Below are 21841 nucleotides of genomic sequence, written 5' to 3' on the forward strand. Positions count from 1 at the left end.
AAAGAGACGGAGACGGGTCGCCTTCTTTCAGCCTCATTTCTGTGCAACACAGTTCATTTGGATCGTTTCTGTTTCCTCTGTTTACTCCAAACAGCAGAATACTACAAAATAAACACTAAAAAAACAAAAAAAAAACAAAACAAAGGAGCCCGACCCCACCCGAGTCATCATCATCCATCACATCCCACAGCCCATGTACTCAAAATATTACAGGCACACAGGTATGCACCCCCCCTCCCCAAGCCTCCACTGCTCCACATTGAGTGTCTCTGTTCAAAGGAAGGAGTGCGCACACATTCGAGGGAGGGGGATGCACGGCAGAGGGGAAGGGGGGAGAGAGAGAGAGAGAGAGAGAGAGAGAGAAAGGGGGGAGAGAGAGAGAGAGACTCCCTTCCAGCACGTCCAGTACGTCAAAGCTGGGAGCTCGCCCGCTGCAAGAAAACACTGATATTTACCCCCCTCCCCTCCCCGACTAAAGACATGTAGTAACAGATTCTTAACAGTCAATAACAAAAATATATTTCTATACGAATTGTAGCAGTCTCAGGGTAAATAAACACCCCCACCCCCACCCCAAAAAAGAAAATAAATAGAGCAAACAGCTTAAAAAATAAAAAGATATGCATCATGTTTGGACATTAGTAACATCACTCTGCAGGACAGAAACAGACCGAATGATGCCGAACAAAAACTCATAAAAAAGTTCTTTGCATTAAATCGTTTCCTCTTCAATTCTCGACCACTTTTAAAATCTTAAAAACATTTATTAAAAAAAAGGCAAGTACTTCTATTCACCCCCGAAAATATCGCCTTTATGTGAGAGGTGGAGGTGAGAGGAGGAGGAGGAAGGAAGGAGGGAGGGACGTCCTCCTCCTCCTCCTCCTCCAGCTCTTTGTCCACAATTGGCAAAAAAAAATATATTAAGAGCAATAACTTACAATTCATTTATTCTAATTCATTTAACGACTGCTTGATTTATTGTTCATCTCCCATAGGAAGTTCAGTTCAATGCATCTTTATTGAAAACATTTTAAATAACATTTAATAAGTATAAAAAAAGAAAGGCTAAGTAACAATAACACTGTCCTGGGTGAGTGCAGTTTGTGCGAAGAGTCTCGGAGCCTTTCAAACGGCTCCTACATGATGTCTAAAGGGTTGTGATTCATGTTCTGGCCCATCGGGTCCTGAGCGGCACCGCCTGGCCCGTGGAGGCCAGCCATGCTGCTCAGCTGAGACAGCATGGCATTCTGGTCCGACCCGAACTGATCCATGGCGTTCTGTTGCTGCTGCTGCTGAGGCGGCTGCTGCTGCTGCGGAGGGACCACCATTCCTGGGTGGTGCTGGTTCAGGTGTGGAGAACCGGTCTGCATTTGGGGGGAGATGTGATGCGGGGAGGGCTGAGGCTGCATGCGCGGGGACGGGCTGGAGTGTGGCGGCTGGGACTGGGGTCTGGGTGAGGGCTGCGGGGAACGCACTTGGTTGGCCAGGGAGGTGGGCAGGGGCTGGCCCTGCAGGTGTGGGGACGGGGCCATCTGCTGCGGCTGCTGAGGGCTCATGGGATTGCTATGCTGGGCTGGTGAGCCTCCAGGACCCAAATGCTGCTGCTGCTGTAGCAGCCTCTGGTGTAGGGCCTGTTGGAGCAGAGCTTGAGAAGACTGCGCTGGGGGTCCACTTTGGGGCGGTTGAGGGCCCTGAGGCGGCTGCTGTGGACCTCCTCCTCCTGGCCCTGCGTCACCACCTGGTAGTCCAGCCATGGCATTCTGTTGCTGCTGCATCTGGAGGTGGTGCTGGTGCTGGAGTCTTTGCTGGAGCGCAGCTGCAGCCTGCTGCTGAGCCACTGACCCTGGAAAACCCTGCCCCTGCTGCACCGGAGGGCCACCCGGCTGCTGAGGCCCAAGAGCTGGGCCTCCAGGTGGGCCCTGTCCCACGGCTGGGGGCTGCATCCCAGGCTGTCCCATGAATCCCTGCCCCTGTGGTGGCTGTGGCTGCTGGAACTGACCATGATTTACTCCCATCTGCTGCTGCTGCTGCTGCTGCTGCTGCTGGAGGTGCCGCCTCATCAGCAGCTCTCTAAACTGGGGTCCATTGAGATTTCCCATCTGTGACCCCTGGCCCGGCATCCCTCTCCCAACTCCCTGCTGCTGCTGCTGTTGTTGTTGCTGCTGCTGCTGCTGCTGTTGTTGCTGCTGCTGCTGTTGCTGGAGAGCTGCCACTTGCTGCTGCTGTAAACCACCCAGCATTGGCCTCTGCTGCTGCTGTTGTAGCTGCTGCTGCTGCTGCTGCTGCTGCAGCTGTTGTTGCTGCTGCTGGACTTGCTGTAGCTGAGCCATGGTGGCGATGTTCACGTTCGTTCCTCCTTGACCACCCATGTGCATCCCCGTCTGTCCGGCTCCAGCAGCGTTCATGTTCACTTGTGGGCCTCCTCCTGCCATGACAGGCCCCCCTGTGGGACCCAGTCCCCCTGGGATGCCACCAGGTCCACCTGGGATGCCACCAGGTCCACCAGGCCCCCCTTTGTACTTTGAGGCTCTCTGCTTAATAAAAGCAGCCATGAGCTGCGGGTTTGAGCGCAGGATGTTGAGGACCTGCTGTTGTTGGAGCGGCGAGCTCGGTGAACGGAGAGTTCGTAACAGCTCCTGTAGGGCTGCCTGAGGGATGTTTCCTCCAGCAGCTCCAATTCCTGGAATACCAGCTACTCCAGGTATACCTGTGACTCCACCTCCACCCTGCTGCTGTTGCTGCTGTTGTTGTTGTTGCTGTTGTGCCATATTTATTAATGCAGCATGGCCCTGTTGTTGCTGTTGTTGCTGCTGTTGCTGCTGCTGCTGCTGTTGTTGTTGTTGTTGTTGTTGTTGTTGTTGGGCTGCCATCATTGCTTGATGGCCCATTTGGTTCATCATAGCTTGCCTCTGCTGGGGTGGCATGCCCTGTCCTGCCCACTGCTGCTGCTGCTGGTGCTGCTGTGGATTCTGAAGCGGAGCACCCATCCTCTGCTGCTGAAGCTGCAGCTGTGGTGGGAGCTGGCCTTGTGGCAGGTTTCCCTGCTGAGGAGGCGGCTGCTGCTGCTGCTGCTGCTGCTGCATGGGTCCGCCAGCGCCAACCATCATCACTGGAGGAGCTCCCTGTTGATCCATGTGGGCCCGAGCAGCTTGGTTCTGTGTGCCCTGAGGTCCAACCATCCCTACTGCCCCTGGGTGTCCCATGCCCATCTGCTGGCCCTGACCTTGTGGATGGTGAGCATGTGGAGGCATCATGCCTGCAGCTGCCTGGGCTGCTTGTCTCTGTAGAGCCATCTTTCTTTGCGCATCAGCCACCTGCTGAATCTTCATGGCAATTTCTACAGCTGCTGGTGGAGGGCCAGGTGAAGGCTGATGCTGCTGAGAAAGGGGAGGCCCCTGCAGCTGGCTGGGAGGTTGTTGGCCCCCAATATTTCCTGGCATGACAGCGCCACCAGGCTGCTGCTGGGGAGGCGTGGTGCAGCCCAGCACAGGTTTTCCCTGGGACGGGTGAATTGGGGAAGAACCCGGCAGTCTGTTGGTGTATGGAGGCAGGTTGTTGGGGTGCTGTTGGAGCTGTTGGAGCTGCTGAGGGTTGACGCCTGCTCCGCTCTGCTGCTGGACCTGAGTAAGCATCTGCTGCTGATGTTGGGGAGAGTTCATCATCCCTCCTGCTGCACCACCTCCACTCGCCATTTGCTGGAACTGGTGATGTGGGTGTTGCTGAGGCAACCCTCCTGGCTGCTGCTGTGGTTGTACTCCAGGTCCAGGACCCATTCCCTGCTGCACCCCCGGAGGCATGTTCTGAGTCGGAGTCTGTGGAGTTGGTGGTTGGGTTCCAACAGAGGTTGGTGTACTGGGAGCTGTGGTGCCGTTGTTTCCCGGTGATGGAAGTCCTACCACAGGTCCTCCTGGAGTCACTCCGGCTGGCTGCCCCACCCTCTGCATGCTGGCCATTCTCCTCCTCAGCATTTGAGCCTGCTGGAGTCTGTGTTGCAGCTGCTGCTGCCGGAGCTTCTGCTTGATGTTCAGACAGAACGGGACGGGACATTTGTTCTCCTGACAGTGCTTGGCGTGGTAGCAGCACAGAGCGATGAGCTGCTTGCAGATGGGACAGCCGCCGTTTGTCTTGCGCTTGCAACCTTTTGTGTGCTGAACGACACGCTTCATCTTCTGGCAGGATGGCAGGGAGCAGTTGGCATTGCGGCACTGGCACGCGTGGACCAGCGACTGGATGCAGCGCTGGATGCTGAGGCGACGAGAGTCCCCAGGACTCTGAGTGGCTGATGCTGCCTGGTTATTGCTGTCATCATCCAACCCAAGCCCCAGCTTCTCCATTTTGTGCTCGTGGCGTTTAGTGTTGTAGCAGGTGATGCACAAGTCATAGTCCTGATGAATGAAAGGAAAGAGAACAAAATATGACTCTAAAATTTCCACTATCAATCTGCAAACAAAGAAAAGCACAAAACCAGATTCTCACCTCGCAGACTGTGCAGTGGTAGCGGGTCTCCACGTGGTGTTTACACTCATTGCAGGTATAGACGAAGCGGTCCTGGCTCTGGTTGTGGAGCTCCACTAGCATACACATAGAGCTCCATTTGGACCTCCTGAGCGAGCTGAACTCTAAGTGCTTGTCCCTGGCAAGAGTCAGGAAGGCGTCACGGCCGTCCATCAGGTCACAGGCCATCAGGGGATCTGAGTCTGTGATGGGCGGCAGCGAGTTGGCAGTGGGGCCGGCCATGAGGCGGATGACAAAGAAGACCTGCCAATGAAGGAGTGGAGATGATCAGCTGTAGCACTGCTTTGATTACAGTTTGATTAGCTGCTCTCAGTTTTCATACCTCCTTATGTTTCTCCATGGTGGCGTAGAGTTTCTGGGACAGGTCGTTGGAAACATTGGGCATCCCCGGTTTTTTCTTATTGGCTCGGCTCAAACTGCTCTTGTTCTTGCTCGTCTTCTTATTGTTCTTCTTTTTGGCATTCTTGCTGTCTCCTTTTGCGGCCTGTGAAAAAGTTTACAGTTTAACACTTCTCCTTCGATTGTGGCATCAATAAGTTGAGGTTTTTCTCCAGCTACTCACATCTGTGCTCTCGTTGGAGGTGCTGTTCTCCTCCCTCTTCCTCTCCTCTTCCTCCTGCTCCAGCTCCTTGATGCTCTCCTCCAACACATTGGGCCAGAAGTCACCCTCGAAGTACGGCAGCTCCTTGGCGCTGGTGAGCCGGTCCTCTGTGGCCTGCTTGAAGATGTCCTAAAGGGACAAAGACAGAGTACTGTGAGAAAAAAAACTAAACATAGAACTGAGCTTTAATGTGAGACTTGTAGACTGGACACATACATGTGTAACTTCTAAAATGCACTGTCTCACCTTGTAATCATGGACAACGCGCTCCGCTACAGCCTTGTCCAGCATCTTCTTGTACCACTCCTGCAGGCGTTTTGGTTTGGGGATCTTCTGGTCCGCCGGGTGGCAGTGAAAGATGTAATCATCCCCTTCACTGGGAGGACATGCCCAGATATGACCCGTCGTAAACCTGAGACAGGGAGACAGGCTGTTGTATTCACTGAAGCAAATTTCATATTTGTCCAGAGTCCAGATGTTTCTCTTACCCCATCCTTTTCACATAGTCCAGGTATCCCAGCAGGATTTCGTGGTAGACAGCAGTCCTGAGGTGTCGAGGTTTGAAGAAGTGTACGCTGTCCAAGTACGAAATGTACACACGTCTCTGATTGGGAGGCGGGCAGTCTGAGCCGTACTCTTGAACGTGCATCCCAAAGAAACACACGTCGACTCCGTCAACGTCCTCGAACGCAAACAGAGCTTTCATCCTGTATGGGAAAGACTCAGCCATCTCCCCGCTGTCCACAAACCTGAAGGAAGAAAAAAAAAGTCTGAGACAGAGCAAAGGGCATCCCTGTTGTTTGATGACTGTAACATTTAACCTGTCTGACAGAGCACATCAAGGGGAGGCGTCCAAACACTGCTCACAGTTCACTACTAAAAACACAATCCACTCTGCTTCTACTTCAAAAACCTACCTGGACTTCATGCCCGGCTTGACCTCGACCACTTTGTCTGAGACGTGGACCACACGGATGGTGACCTCGCCCGACTCGGGGTGGTTCTGCCGCTTGAGGTAGTCGTTTATTCGCGTCTCCAAATAACTCCCTAACTTGGTTTGAGGAAGCCCTGCAGGACAACACAGAAGTGAGACATTAATGCTTTTACCAAAGGTACGTCAGTCCTCCAAATCATTAAGTGATGGCAGGACAAAGTCTGAAGGGAAGGAAAGGAGGGAGGCAGGACTGTAAATCACATGCATGAAATGAACAGTGCTTACTTTTGGCAGCATATTTGTTCTCTTTCCGTGTCTTGTTGGACTTTTTGAGGCAGTTGTCACACACAAACCTACGATTAGAGAGGAAATCAAACATTAAACTTACAGGGTGTCATCAGCTCACTCACAATAAGCAGTAATGACATTGACTAAGTGATTTTAATCAGGAAACAACTTGGCTTTCCATGTCTGTCTTCCTTTCTTTAAACAACCGTAATGACCAGGAAATTGCTCAAATCTTTTAATTACAAACAGAACACACACTGAGGGCGCGACTGCTCGACTTCTCCACATTGTAGGACTTTGTCAGCATCTGTTGCTGCACCTTTACTGATTTTTATGTTGATGATTCTGACGCTTTTCAGAGAACAAATTTATATTTCAGACCCAGTCACGCAACATTTTGTGCAGTGAGTGTGTATGTTAGCTGGCTCACCCTGACGGCCATATGGTTTCATTATGCAGGACGCAGATCTGGTGCATTTTACGACCGCAGTCGGTACATTCCACAAGTCTGAGTGAAGAGAGATGGGGAGACAAAAGACAGACACAATATCCAGAGTTAGGAGGGCAAACACGTCACATTTGGTTGGAACTCTGCAGGTAAAAAAATTAAAAAGAAAAAAAGGTGCAATAATGAATCTGAGGAAGCCAAGAGAGGCACATACAGCTCAGGGTCGAGCGTGTCGTTCTTCTTTCGCTGGAACTGGTCTTTGTTGATGGACCTGTGGGAAATATCAAGAAACAAACTAGTGTGATGAACAAGGTAACGTACACAGACTGAGTCAAGTTCAGAAATACTAACACACAATACGCCTATATCTCATTAATTTAAACAAATATAAACTCTCACATCCTGTTGATCAATCTCACAACAATTAACTTTTTTCTATTAAATTAGAATAATATCATACTTTCTATATAAAACATTCTGTCAATTAAAGAGTACGTAGGCCAATAAGAGTAATGATAAAACAGCCAAAAATCACAGGTTTCTTTCTGAGTATCTGGAATCATCTTACAAATTAGTACAACAACCATTTAATCATTAAAATTAGACATCTTTAAAGTTCTTATAGCCATGATTGTGCTGCTTCCATAGAGGCGCAGGTCTTCGTATGGCAAAGAAAACAGTGACTAAAAAAACGTGACTTGAAAAAAAATGGCCTTCCACTCAAGCAGTCTGTTGTATGATATGAATTAGAGTAAGATAAGTGCATGTGTTGGTACTCACGTCTGAGGCTGAGAGGGATCATCCCCCAGGGAAACGCTCTCGCCTTGGATTTCATTGAAACACTTCTCACAGAAGTGGTACCTGTCAGCAAGAAGCCCATATTTTGGTGAACTACACCGTTCGTCATCAGCACAGCCAATCACAGAGAGGGCACGGAGAAGCAGTCGCCAATCAGGGCAGGGCAGGGCAGGGCAGGCCGGGGGGCGGACACACAGGAGGAGGCAGAGGGCAAGGTAGGTCGTCGCCAGGAGGAAGCAGCCAATCGAGATGCAGGGTTTTTGTGTGGGCGCGTGTTTTGATTTTGCGCGTAAATTTTCGAAGTGGATGATTGGTCACACCAAAGCAGGCCAATGCAGACATCACAAGCGTTAAAAAAAGGAGGGAGAGAAGGGAGGGGAGGGAGGGGAGGGAGAAGGGAGACGGGGGAGGTCAAAATGAATATTACAAAAAGCGTGAAATAAATCGTTACAGGTCAGACAATGGAGGGACAGAGAGGGGGGGGGGCATGGAGGAGGGACGGGATGTGAACAACAACCAACAGAGGACAGAGAGCCAAGGCAAAGCAAAGATTAGCGTCAGACGTTCAAGTGGTAAACAACAACAACATTACAGCAACATGAGAGACCACTAGGAGCTGTGGAGAAGGAGGGGAGCGAGGACTCTCCAAACATGAGAAGGTGGTGAGGAAACAAAATTAAATGGTAAAGCAACAGAGACCCATCATCCTTCATGTTCATTTATAAAGTGGGACCCTTTCTTCAGGCAAGTGAGAACAGACCTCCCCTCCTTCCTTCCCTCCCTCCCTCCCTTCCTCCCACTCAACATCATGTGTTGTAATTTCACCCATCAGGAAACAACGGCGTGACAAATAAAGAACTGGAGCCCACTTTATGAATGACAAAATTAAAACGGTGAGCTGTGAGGATGGAGATGTTGCCAGGGTAACCATCTGTAGCCAAATGAAAACTCATCTGTGATTGTACTGATTTTGATGCTACTCTGTGAGAAATATAATCCAAGTGAAAACACCACACAACATCACACATACTAGCTGGCTGCATTCGTCCCAAGTGTGTGATCTGTGTATGATTCCAATGTGTCGACAGCCCTTACCTGTTCTGGTAGCTAAAGTAAGCAGCGTCGCGTTGGATGGTGCATAATTGTTTTCCATAGCAGCAAAGAGTTTGGGGGGAAAACTCAAACTGCAAGAGATGAAAGAAGAAAGCGTGTCTGCAGACGTGAAGTGAACAGAAACATCAACAACAAAACACAACACTCCTGATGTGAGCAGAGGTGAATCCAGGCTATACCCATTTACATTTAACACAAAAGCCAGATGTTAGCGGCCGTTTCTGACCAGTGTGTTTTGAGCATTTATGCTAAGCTAAGTGGTTTCTGTCTGTGTCAATCTTCAACAAAAATTCAACAAAGGTCTTCCTCACCTTCCTCCCACAACAGTACCCAAGGCCCTGCATGACGGGGTCGATCTCCGACTCAAAAACCTCAGCCAGTTTGGAGCAGTACTTGTAGACGCGGGACGTCTTCCGGTTGTACAGCCAGGCGTTGTTGAACATCAACCAGATGTCATCCACGTACTGCCACGGCTCCTGGTACTGCCCCGTGTCCAGCTTCCGCTTGATGGTCGACAGGTCCATGGGGTTCTTCACGATGTCAAAGTAGTCCTGGTTTTGGATGTTGACGGTGGCATCGAGGTAAAGGTCAGGAGGTGAGAAAAGTCAGAGGTAGAGAGGGGTGGGGGTGAGAGGGTTTGATCAACCGAGGGAAGAAGTCGAGAGAGAAAAAGGAGGAAGAGTGGCATCCATGTCGGGTGAAGGCGTGGTGTAGGCGTCGTAGTCGACCAGGCGGGACCAGAGTAGGGAGAGAAGAGGGTGCAGGGGGACAATGTTGTTGAGCGCTGCAGAGAAGAAGGTTCACGTGCAAACAGAGAGACATGACAACTTCTGCCCTCCAGCTCTCCGCTTTGCACCCTACACTTAAAAGTGCCTGTCTGTGCTGCGAGACGACCGCCACAAGTCTGTCCGGTCCGCTGCTGAACGCATACTTAACAATCAGCTACAGCTGTGACTGCATTTATCAAACAGCAGCAGAAGCCCAGCCATGCAATTATTATTTATCCATTTATCGTTTTGCCACATAGCTGGGGAAACACAAAACGTCCACGCCTGGGTAGCAATCAGGGTGCAAAACAAAGAAGAACAGAGCAGTGGCAAAGGCAACAGACAAGACTAGAGATCTACTGTTTTTAGCATCATAGGGGTTTGGCAGTAACAGCGCCAGCAGCATGAGCGGCAACACGGCGGTGGTCGTTAAAGCCGACAGTGCTGAGGTGAAGCGAGTGTAGCGAGGGACGGATGCGCCGCCATGTTCCTGCCTCCTCAAACTAAAAGCGGCAGGGAGGAGGGCGATGAAAGGAAAAAGAAAAAAAAAAGGCTTTTTAGGAGGAGGTGTGAGTTTCAAAGAGCAGGGTCCATCTTTGTGTCACCATGGCAACAAGAGTGAGGAAAAAGACCCTCATCTCTGAATGGAACCACTCTCATGAACAAACAAATGATGCATCTTGCCAAAATCTGTATCAATTTTTTACACGTCACACCGGGGTTGGCGCACAGATTCATTAACCCTCAAATCTCCAACATGAATCAACATGCCGCTAGGAAAAAATTCTAGAAAGGAAATCCGCACTCGTCAGCCAATCGAGGAAGCCAAAATTTAAAAAATGCAAATATTATAGAGGTGCAGGATTTTATAGTCCACAGTGAATAAAAAGGGGATCCGAGAAAAAAAAAAAAACATGCAGGGTCCTGAGGGTTATTCAGAACGGGGACCAGTAACATCACCACTCTGAAGTTCATATTTCACAGATATCGCCTGTTGGTTTCAGTGTTACTGCAAGCTGGTAAATGGCATCGTCCCTCCTCCTCACACCGCCCACCTGAACACTGTCACACTACTACTGGTGAGGAACTGAACTAGAAAGCTAGCAATGGAAGACAACGATGAAGGACTATGAAAATGATGTTTAAAACTAAGAATCTGATGTCAGAATTAAAAGTGATAAATGAAAGCAACCGGCTCATGAACTGCAATGACTGGTTTCTGTGAAATCTTTTCGATAAAATATATACGAGGTGTATTTTTTTTTTATTGTGCTATAAAAGCCACTCTGATAGATGTTTGGATCCTGTTTTGGATCTGATTTGTGTAAAGGTTCATTAGAGTCATTGCTTTGATTTACAACTGACAAAGAGAATTTACAAGCTACTGCTCACACGCACACTCATCCATTTCTGACATGCAATGCAACAACTTAAAAGATTGAAAGAAACTTGAAGCATGTATGCGAAAATAAATTAAATAATGGCAACTATAAGAAAAAAGGGAAAAAAATATTTAAAACAGAAAAAAAAATATAAAACAGAAAAAAAGAGCTACGTGTTCAGAGGAGTTGAAGCAAAATGGCAGCCAGTGCAGTCCCTTACCAGGTTAGTTTTGTTACTAGTTCGAATACGTACGGGTATTCCCAGTAACTGGGGGTCCACCGGCTGACGGAAGGGAAGGGACTCAGGGTCCTGCCGGTACAGCGCTTCCAGGGTGGGCATCAGAGCCTGACGCAGCTCCTCTGGCTTGAAGACTGTGAAAAGATGCCGTGTGAAGAAACAAACGGAGAGGGTGAGTTCTCGTGTTCTCCGGCTGTATTACACTTCTTTAAACCAGTGGCACACTTACTTTTCTTCTTGCTCTGAGCGCTGACAGGGGAGCTGCTGGAGGCTGCTGACCCTGAACCCTCCTCTTCGGGCTCCTTCTTCACCTCTGGCTTTTTGTCTTCAGCTGTTGCTCCCGACGATGACACAAAGGATGAAGATGTATCCATGGGCTCACTTTTACAGCCCTCACCCAACTGCTTCTCTTTCTTTATCTGAGAAGGTTCGGCTGTTAGTACACTGTGTAAATAAAACTAAATATGAGACCTTAAAGACGTCCTGCTTACCTCTGGTTTCTCCTCCGTCTTTATGTCAGCTGGACACTTGCCCATCTTCCCTTTGCCCTCTTCCTGGGTGTCAGCTCCTTCGTCGTCCTCCTCCTGCTTCTTCACCTCCATTTTGATGTCTTCCTGGCTGGAAGCTGAGCCGTCCACTGGGGCGAGCTGGGATTTGGGATCGGTGCTGCTGGTAAGTGAAGCTGGAGAGGAAACCTGACCATCTGCTGTCAGAGACAGCTTTGGGGTGAGCTGAGAACAGAGAAACGGTGTGTTAGCATCCCAAAGCGTGAAGCTTTAAATGAGTCTTCGATGACTTCATTCTCCTTCGAACTGAAGCTAAGCAGTTTCTAAGAGTTGTGCTGGGGGAAGAGCAGTGAAAGCATTGGATCTACTCACTGGAGTCTGCGGCAGCTGTAATGGCACATGAGCATTCTGGTTGAGCGCTGTTGACGTTTGACCTGCTTGGGGGCCAGAGGAAGCCACGCCCCCAAGTGGCGGCTGTGGAAGTTGATTGGCTTTTTCAGAGTTCACCGTCTGCCCTGACGGTTGCTGCTGCTGCTGCTGCTGCTGCTGTGAGGATTGTTGTGGTTGTTGTTGCTGCTGGGGGTGCTGTGGAGGGGGGAGCTGGGGTGTGCTGGGGGTCTGCGGTTGTGGGGTCTGAGAACGCGGTAACGTGGGAGGTGTTTGATGAGGTTGAGGCGTTAAGCTGCGAGCTGGTGATGGGGAGTTTGAACGAATGGGCGGGCAGTGAGGGAAGGAGTTGGGATGGGTGGGGGTGGAGGATGGAGGCAGGTTAGGTAGAGAGCCAGCGCCACTGGCATTAGAAGAGCCCATAGAGCCTCCAGCGGCTCCGGGGCCTGGAATGCAGGGCGCAGACTGTGGTGCAGGGCTGCTGGCTGGGCGGGAAGGCGGCGTTGACATCTGGTTCTGCTACATAGGAAACAGGACATAACTCTAATCACCTCTTTGAAACCTGCAAAATACACTACATATCTATTTACACTGAGGTGAGAATAATCATATGGCAGTGCTATTTACACTCAAAGCCACCGAGTGGACTCTTCCCTGATACACCCAAAGGCTCAAGGAAGTCAGATAATGTAGAGAGCAGCATATACAAAGAGACCATTTCTGTTCAACCCTGTGTTGCACTTCTGTCAGGTGCAAATAGCACCGTTAGTGAAGAGACTCATGGGTGTAAATACACACTTGGCACCCTGTGTGCAAATAGCACTGCTGGCTATTGACAGCTGGGTGCTTGTATGTGTTATGCAATTGGGTGTAATAAGCCATATCTATTACACCCAGAGTTCAAACTGCATTGATGATTATGAACACCTGGATGAAAACAGCACCTCGTAAAACGGATTAATTAATCTCTGCTTTTGCTATGAATCTCTAATAAGTCAATAAGTTAAAAACCCTCTCTTACCGGAGGCACAGCAGTTTGTGGTCCTGGCTGGTTCATGCCAACAGGACCAGAACCAAGTCCAGGACTGGACCCAGGAAACTGGCCAGAAGGGAGGTACTGGTTCTGTAGCTGTGTGGCGTTGGGTTGGCTCATCCTCTGTGCTCCCATAGCCATCTGAAAACAAAACAAGGGTCGAATGATTTCACATCAGAAACTACTAAAAACATTATTTGACTTCAAACCCTCGCCACAACTTAGTGCTACAGAAAACACTAACCTGGTTCATTGGAGGATTAAGAGGAAGAGGAGGTGTCGACCTCTGCCCCATTGGCTGCATCCCCATCTGAGCGAACTGGTTCATCCCTAAGTGTAAAGTAGGACAAAAATAAAAAGAGAAAATGAGTTAGCGTTTACTTCAATATGTAGCCACATAAAAAAGGTTGAAATAATAAACTTGTGGCCTCTAGGAACCCATAACCCGGTGAGCCATCGGGGTTCCTGTGGCTCATTAAGTCTTTGTGTTACTGTCATTTGTAATTTCATTGTACCTGCAGGGTTTTGCATCCTGTTGACCATCTGATTGGGTCCAGCTGGTCTGACCATGGACGGATCGGTGAGAGGACCATCTACAGAAATCACAGTGTTTAGTACACACACAATCAGAGAACTGTGGTGATGACATTATGTGTACTTACTAGGGGGTTGTCCTGGGGGCATGGGTGGCTGTACCATGCCAGGAGGCCCCTGTGGGATGCCTGGAGTGGCAGGTTGGCCAGGCATCATTCCCTGCTTCTGCAGCCGCGTCCTCCTCTTTTCTTCCAGCTCCTTTTGGATTTTATAGATCTTCTCCGCCAGCAGGTGGTAGTACTCCGCCTGAAGGCAGGAAGAAGGGTGGAAGTTACGGGATATATCTCAACAGAGCGTAACATACAGCAAATACTCCAATTTCCTCATTCCTTCTTTGGAATCTGATGGGCATGCTGTGAGCGTGTGAACACTGTGTGCGAGCGAACACTGGTTTCTTACTCGGCTGTTGGCTGACTCGTACATGTCCCCTTCCACTTTTCGAGCGTAAGCTACCAGATTCTCCATCCGCCGGTCTTTCAGTGCAGCTGGGTCAGGAGTGGGGAAGATGGCCTGCACACTGCTCACACACAGGATGAAACACACAGACCTACAATCACCTTCAGTACAGCTACGCCTTAAATTGTGCTTAGAATTTTCACTTTCAGTGAAGTGTTTTCTGGACAGAACAAGCTTACAGTTTGTGAACAAGGTGGTTGCGGAGATCTTGCGTGATGTCCTCATGCCAAGACTTCCTCATGCCTGCAGCTGAGGGAGGAGTAGCTGTGGGCATGGAGCCCAGGTTCCCCACACCGTCGTTCAACAAACTGAGAGAGACGACATACAACAGTTTAACCAGTGAAGTTCTAACTTTTGACTATTAATGCTTGAATCAGCAGTGATACGGAAAATAAAAAAAGTCCAACCTCTGTGCATTCATGCAGTTGTGCAACATGGCGTCTGGCAGTAAGGAGGACTGCTGGTTAGGAGGCTGCACACCCACTCCACCGTTTACTCCCATGGAGTTTCCTCCTGGAAAGAGACAGTTACTGAGTGTTATTTGGAAATACAGTCAAAATGGCGTCCACTCGATATAGATGCACGCCACCTTCTGCAGCACTTTTGATAATTGCATTAATGTTCAGAACGTGTGCGACACTTATCAAACTGACCCATGCTGTTCAGGTTCCTGTTCATCCCCGTCTGCCCCTGCAGCCCCTGGTTCCCTGTGTTCTGGTGCTGTGATATCTGGTTCCCCTGGTAGGTGAGCCCCAGTGCAGCATAGGCCCTCTCTATGGAGCTGGGGTCAATCTGACTGGGAGGGTTCAGGTTCGGAGTGCTGGACTGTCCACTGGGCACCCCTGAGGATAAAGCGTTCACTAAACCCACTGCCGCACTGTTGACAAGAGCTGCAGTGACGAAGAGAAAAGGTAAAAATCAGTGAAATAAGCAACCCTAACTATGCATTTTCCAGTTTTTAATAATAAAAAAAAAAAACACTCACGCTGCTGGTTCCTCTTGTCTCCAGCGTTTTTCAGTGGCAGGCATACAGGACAGTCATGTCGTGTGCAATTCTTCCAATGAGAGATGATCTGTCTGGATGAGGCACAGTGCGCCACTGGAGGACAGAAACAAATAAGGATGTTTGAGAAAACGCAGGAGAGGGGGGGGTAAAGAACACATGAAGTGAGAAGTGGTGACAGAGTGAACGAGGGATATGAATAATGAGACAGGAAGGAGAGAAAGAAGGTTCAGAAAGTTCTGAGATGAGTCATTCACTACAATAAAACTACGTCCAGATGGAAAAAAGAAAATTACAGAAGAAGAAGAAGCCAGCTATAGACTCATCCTGATACACAGAAAGATTGGGAGGCTACCCAAGAGGGACTGAACCACATACAAGAATAAGCACTAAGAAAAGAGCCGCTTCGGATAAACTACAACTTCACAGGCTGCCTTATGTTTATAAAATAATAAAAAAAACAGCAATCAGCATAATTCAACTCACCCTGGCAGGACTTGCCAGCCTGGCAGTGAGTCATGTGGTTGAGCACGTTCTTCATGGTGCGGCAGTGAGGCAGGTTGCACTGCCGCACTTCCCCGTTGGCCTGCTCCCTCCGCTGGCACTTGTGTGCGTGAAGCAAGAGGACTAGCTGCTGTTGGATCAACTTCCGCTTCTCAGGGTCTGCGGTGGGGGGCGTTGTGCCGGGTCCTGCCCCTACGGCACCAAGTCCAACTCCAGGACCTCCCACTGCTGTTGCTGCCACTCCGCCGATGGATACACCACCAACTGAGCCGGGCTGCTGAGACTGCTGCTGCTGCTGAGGGCAAAGATAAGATTTATTATTTACAAGAATGACACCAGATATCTGAAGAGCAGCTACAGCGTTACTTGTTATGAAGAGAAAAACATACTTTTGCAAAAAAGATGGCTCTGTAATGCAGCTATGAAGCGTCTTTATGCCACTTTTCTCACAATTTCTCATTTAAGACAGTTAAAAAAAGCTGATGTGTCCTTTCTCTGTGAGCGTTTTCAAAGGACATACAAGCATCTATCTATCCATCTGTCTATCTGTCTATCTGTCTGGAAACAAAAGCATTTACAGGTCAAATGTCAAGGCGTGTGTGACGAGATGGGGCGATGTGCTACAGAGTGAGATGTGCAGCGAATGAAAAAGTAAAAACCTTGACAGAAAAGTTACATTTTCACATCCACACAGCGACTGCCAGCGACTCTAAATCATTAAAGAGGTGCAAGAAATGCAACAATTCTTACCATCCCAGGCATGCCTTGACCTGGCGCCACCTTCTTGTCCATGTTGAACTGGGGGGCCATATTGTTTTGCAGGCCTGCCTTATTCTGGAGCTGTGGGCCCAGCCCTGCTCCATGCAGCCCCTGGCCTGCGGACTGGCCGTACGGACCGCCATAGGGGCCCGAGTTAGCCATCATATTCATCTGGGAAGAAAAAGAGACAAAGTGAGGACCAAGAAAGAAAATGTTCCAACAGCATCACATAAAACCAATACAACTTTGAGAGAAACTAACATGTTACTCGGTCTAATGATGAACAAAAACAGCCTAATTTCTTTGGTGCTTAATCAATAATAACACCAACTTTAAACAGCAGGACGTTTAAAATCGATATTCCCTAACACACAGAGGTAATCTACCACAATACCTTCTCACACCTTTAAAACAAAATCACAACCGTCATGCGGCATAACGACGAGCTAGGAGGTTAACCATCGATACCACAGAGTGAACGGTGATGCAGCTGTGAGTCTGACACACAACCACACTCCTGCACCTACTCTGAACAACTCAGGCATGTAGGAGCAGCTTCTGACACCAGCCAGCAGTTTCTCAAATCATTCACAGCCAAATGTAACAGCTTTGTAATATTTCCTGTACATATGGTACACACAAAAGGAGCATTTTAAACATCAACGCAGCAGATTCAACTACCACATGCTGATGCTGTCACTTCCTGGGGTATTTGTAACACCCAAAATATTGTGACTTTGAACACGCTTACCTTGTTCAGTGCTCCAGGTTGCTGAGGTCTCATCCCTGCCTGGCCTCCAGCTCCCATTGGCTGACTGCCCTGCTGCTGCAGAGTTTCAGCCAAAAGATTACCATTGTTACCCATGCCTGCACTCCCAGGGTAACCCATTCTGGGCGAGCCATTCACCACTTGTCCACCCATCAGTCCTTGCTGCTGCTGCTGCTGTCCAGGGTTGCCCTTCTGGGCACCCATCATGGCTGCTGCCCGATTCATGGCTCCCACCCCTCCAGCCATCCCAACCTGCTGCATTAATCCAGGCTGTTGCTGCTGTTGGCCCTGGGGGGGCATGCCAACGCTTCCCATCATCCCCATGGAAGCACCAGGTGGCGTGCTGTTGGAAGCAGGGCCGCCCTGCTGTGCAGGTGCTCCAGCACGCAAGAGTTCAGAGAGCTGTTTGTGTTTTGCAGCAGCATCCTGTCCTCCTCCCACACCAAGCCCTCCAAGAGTGGTGTGGAGTTGACTGACATCCCCTCCGTTGGTCAGCCCCAGGTCTGACGAACTGATGAGCTCATCTGGGAGGTCATGCTCCAGGTCAAAGAGTGAACCGAAATCTAGGTATAAGGAAACAAAAATCAAAGATTTCTTTGAGTTTACATACTTTTCCCCCCCCCTCACTCCACCCTGAAGCTGCAGGGGTTGCTTCCTCTCAGAGCCTGGATTTCTCCCCCCGGGCATCAGCTTGTGGTTTGGTGGGGTGCCATACATGGAGAGTGAACGCAGTGGGGACAGGGTGAGAAGCCGCAGAGAGGTAAACACTGCAGCTAGGTGTGTGCATGTACCGCTATGCAGTACAAGAGCAAGAAACGGAGGGAAGCAAGCCGGAGAGGCGGCACAGGTACAAAGTGATTTCTTAAAAATATATATCACGCCTTCATGAGTACATTAAGATGGCCAAAATAACAGTTAACAAAGCTCTTTCTGGCCTGTTGGCTGCATTAAGAGCCCAGAGAATGTGAGAAATTACACTTCTGATCTATGTTAATTTAGTTTCTGAGCTAATTGGGAAACTGCTGAGTCCATCTATCTAAAAACTCTTTTTTTCCTGATGTACAACGCCTCACATGCAGACATACAAGCCGTTTCATCGACAGACTGGAATAAAATAAAAACTAAAAAATGCATCATTTTAACTTTCTGTGCAGTTACAGCTGCATGCAAATAGAAAAATGAGGTCATGATTTTGTACACTTCCATGCAAATAAAAGTTAAATTCACAGCAAACGTGAGGGGAGTGAATATCTTGAATATTTTTGAGCAGCGGTGTGTCACGGTGCAGTCAGACAATGGAGGACCAACAAGAATGGGCTCCGCAGCAGAAACGTTACAAACTAAAAAGCTTCTTCTTCTAAATAAAAAAGAAAAGAAAAGACATGGATGATGATATTTAAAAAGGAAAAACACTGCGGATGATTTGCTCGTTTCATTTACACACAGTTTAAAAATAATACAGCCACAACTTCGCCTGGACGACACCGCTTCGCCCAACTTAATGAAGTGCCGAACAATGGCTAGCTTGTATACAATAGTTGACTAAAAACAGAGCATCCTCGCGGCTACTATAGCACAAAACTCACACTCCGGGGTGTTTATTTTCGGTTACTACGACAAAAGTTAGTATCTAACAGATAAAGTTAATCAATAAGTCGAACACTAATCATCACTTATAATCTTTTGCTAGCCAAGCTCAGCTGAGCCGGTGGTCCGGTGGGGTTATCAGCCAAGCTAGCTAGCCAGCTAGCTAACTCGGTTATCGTAACTTTCTGTTAAAGTTGAGTTTTTTTGGCTCCATATTTACACCTTATATGCGAAGTATGTTGTTTAATACATATGTTATCGCCTCCCGGTGACTAGTTAACTTTTACAGTAGCTGAGGAACTTGAAAGAAACTGGGGTGACTCGACTCTTCCATTGTTTGGAGGTGGATCTCATAGTTAATGCTAGCTAGCCTGTTGAGGCTAACGCATCAAAACAGAACTGCTTTGCTGGAAACTTTCTACCTGCCGCCTACTCTTCATCACGTTTCCTCTTTAGGTTCAGATTTAACCAAACTATTCATTTTATTTATGTCTTTAAAAGTGTGTAGTAGGAGTGCAGCTCAGTGTCAGGGCAGCTGTGCAGCTCTTGCAGGCACGTCCAGGTTAATTAAGACACTAACAGCGAAGCTTGTTTATGTTTTAGCTTCTAAACAATGCACACGACATATTTACCGTTTCCATCACTGGCAGACACAGAGAGGGCTGGAGAGGACAGCTTGGGCCTCTTGGCTGAAGGCGGGCCGGACTCCAGGACATTATCGGCCATATTTTTGACGAAATTTCCAAAAAAAAAAGCTGTAGATCCACGGAGGGCAAATGTATCCCCTTAATTTGCGTCTCCTTCTCCCGGCAATCAACGTTTCTGATCGTTCCCCCACCGCTCGGGGGACGGTAGGGGAGAGGACAGCAGTGTTGGGACTCTTTCAGTCCTCCCTCTCGGTGTCTCTCTCTCTCTCTCTGCAGATATCAGTCCCCCCTCCCCTGTCGGAGATTTGGTTTCTTCACTGATTTGAACAGGAGGAGGTGGGAAGGTGGAGTCGGCAAAAAAAAGGCAAGCGTGCGGCCCTCTGACAACCTCATGTAGCCTCTTCTGCGACACAAGAACCGTCCCGGGATCCGTCCTCCGCGCCGCGCTCAGTCCTGTCCGCCATAGTCCGCGGACAAAATCCCAGATTTCAGATCTGTTCGGTCAGGTCGCAACAAAAAAAAGAGAGAATCCAGATAAGACACAACAAAACCCAGGAGGAGTTCTTCATGTGTTAACTTCAGAGAAGGCCTCTCTCATGCAACAGTTAACAGTTCACCTGAGCAGACATCCCACTGCTGTCACATCCACCGCGGGCTGGACTTTAAAAAAAAACGCAGCTTTGCAGGAGAAGATGGATCCGAGCACTCACTCATCTATTGCGTTTTGTTTTGTTTTGCACGTGCATGCTGTGTTTTAAAAAAAAAAACTGTGTGTGACCATGCAAGGCACTGGGTCAGAAACTCATATTGCACATCTGCGCGTAAAGTCCACAGCAGTCCGCACGGTTTTGGCAAAAAAACAAAAAAAAACAGACGTGAAACCTAAAACACTTTGCACGCACGCTTCATTTTCTTGATTTTTTTTCAGACGCTAATTGGCAGATTGATCCAATTAGTTGTAATTTCTTCTTCTTTTTCTTTGCAGAGGACAGTGCGTTGGTGCGCTCTTGGAGAGGTGTTCCTCCACTGCTCCTGGAAATCACAGATGATTAAATACTCTCACCTGGATCCTGGATGTCTTGGCCGTGCAAGGACACACAGAGAGAGAGAAAAAAGACAGGAGTAGATATATATATAAAAAAATGATGGGTGAGAAATTATGGCTTCAGATCGGCACACTAATGTTGACACCCCCCTTTAAAAATCCTCTCATTGCCTCTTTGTGATGCTGAGTGCCCCCCCTTCGCGTTGATCCTGGCAATTTTTTACCCCTCTTCTCTTTAAACCAGTCTTTCTTTCCACCTCTCCCTTCTGCCCGGTAGCAATTTATTTATATAATTGTCTATGCGGGCTCTTTGCTTCCTCCGCCACAGACACATAATGATTTTTCATGTTGATGTTTTCCTCTTTTTTTCCGCAGGTTTTCTCTCCTCTTCCGCCTCTCCTCTCCTCCCCGTCTCCGCTCCTCCGCAAAAACACCCCCTTCCTTGGATTTTTCCGAGTATTTCCTTCTCATGCATACATGTACACACACACATATATATATATATATAAATACATATAAATATATATATATATATATATTTGTGTGTCGCCGAGCGCCTCCGCTGACGTCTTATCTTTCTTTTTCCGTGATGCTTCCTCTCTCCTGATAACGCAGATTCAGAGACTCTTTCTTCGACCGCCGGCGGTTCCTGGAGCGGCTGCTGTCGGCTGCCGGAGTCGCTCCTTCTTCTCTCGGTTATCTCCTCCTGTTTCTGACGGTCTGTCCGCACAAACAAAATGGCGGCTTGTTGTTTCTACTCCTCTGATAGGGGGGGAGGGTTTGAGGTACAGCAACATTAGGCGTGAAGGGGAGGAGGGAGGGAGGGAGGGAGGAAGGGAAGGAGAGGGGAGGCTGTCTTCGTAAGTGTTCGGGTGTGTCCGGAAACAGGTTCCGTACTTCGTTCGGCAGATATCAATCAGTGGAGGGGGACAGTGGCGCTCCACTGTACAGGAGCAGCGATGGAGAGTTCTACCTTCTTTACACGGTACAAAATGTAAATAAAAACAGCATTTAAACTTTATTTAATTTAAAAAAAAAAGGACAAAGAAACATGTTAAAGGGTCATATTTCCTTCTGTTCTCTTCTTTTGGATGAACTGCGTCAGCCATAACATTATTATTATTTTTTTGGTGAATCTTTTAAGCTCCTCCAGATTTGAGGGTCTCCTGCAAGGACCCCTTAGTCTGTTTCACAGATTTTCAGTCAGATTTAAGGCAGGACTTTGCTCTTCACTAGAAGAGATTTTGAGTCGTCACCATGTCGGAAGAGAAAACCACGACCCAGACCCAGTTTAATAAGATCCACAGTTCCAGGCTGACTGAATGACTGATGTCTGACTGTATGAAGTGTGTTCTTTGGGTTCTCCAACTCTCCTTTCTGTCTCCACATGAAGACGACATCTCTGTGAGCACACAGCTCTGGTTTAGCTTCATCTGACCAAAGGACTTCCAGACTCTGTGCTCTGTC

The 21841-nt window shown here is 48.6% G+C and overlaps 1 protein-coding gene across 2 annotated transcripts; it reads right to left on the reverse strand.

Moving 5' to 3' along the window:
• Positions 1-999: 999 nt before the first annotated feature.
• On the reverse strand, positions 1000-21133 carry ep300b (EP300 lysine acetyltransferase b). Of its 2 annotated transcripts, none has more exons than XM_028411772.1 (30): positions 19315-21133; positions 17078-17658; positions 16318-16497; positions 15550-15859; positions 15046-15159; positions 14714-14950; positions 14468-14573; positions 14240-14368; positions 14004-14121; positions 13673-13850; positions 13526-13603; positions 13255-13340; positions 12999-13151; positions 11963-12496; positions 11576-11815; positions 11314-11503; positions 11100-11218; positions 9009-9248; positions 8680-8768; positions 7567-7647; positions 7001-7057; positions 6769-6846; positions 6336-6403; positions 6034-6184; positions 5605-5865; positions 5363-5528; positions 5078-5245; positions 4838-4999; positions 4477-4758; positions 1000-4385 (listed from the first exon to the last, which is right to left on the reverse strand). In XM_028411772.1, the coding sequence occupies exons 1-30, from the start codon at positions 19406-19408 to the stop codon at positions 1137-1139; spliced, it is 8499 nt and encodes a 2832-aa protein (XP_028267573.1). In that variant the 5' UTR covers positions 19409-21133; the 3' UTR covers positions 1000-1136. The 2 variants fall into 2 exon arrangements, with proteins under 2 accessions (XP_028267573.1, XP_028267572.1); XM_028411771.1 differs by having other exon boundaries at positions 15550-15862.
• Positions 21134-21841: the final 708 nt, after the last annotated feature.

Source organism: Parambassis ranga, chromosome 8, assembly GCF_900634625.1.
Source record: "Parambassis ranga chromosome 8, fParRan2.1, whole genome shotgun sequence".
Taxonomy (NCBI): domain Eukaryota; kingdom Metazoa; phylum Chordata; class Actinopteri; family Ambassidae; genus Parambassis; species Parambassis ranga.

Coding starts and splice junctions, on each gene's coding strand:
- ep300b (XM_028411771.1), bottom strand. CDS start 19,408: ATGGCCGATAATGTCCTGGAGTCCGGCCCGCCTTCAGCCAAGAGGCCC. Junction 11,816..11,962: donor TACAGCTGCCGCAGACTCCA/GTGAGTAGATCC, acceptor CTCTGTTCTCAG/CTCACCCCAAAGCTGTCTCT. Junction 4,759..4,837: donor CCATGGAGAAACATAAGGAG/GTATGAAAACTG, acceptor CTTCATTGGCAG/GTCTTCTTTGTCATCCGCCT.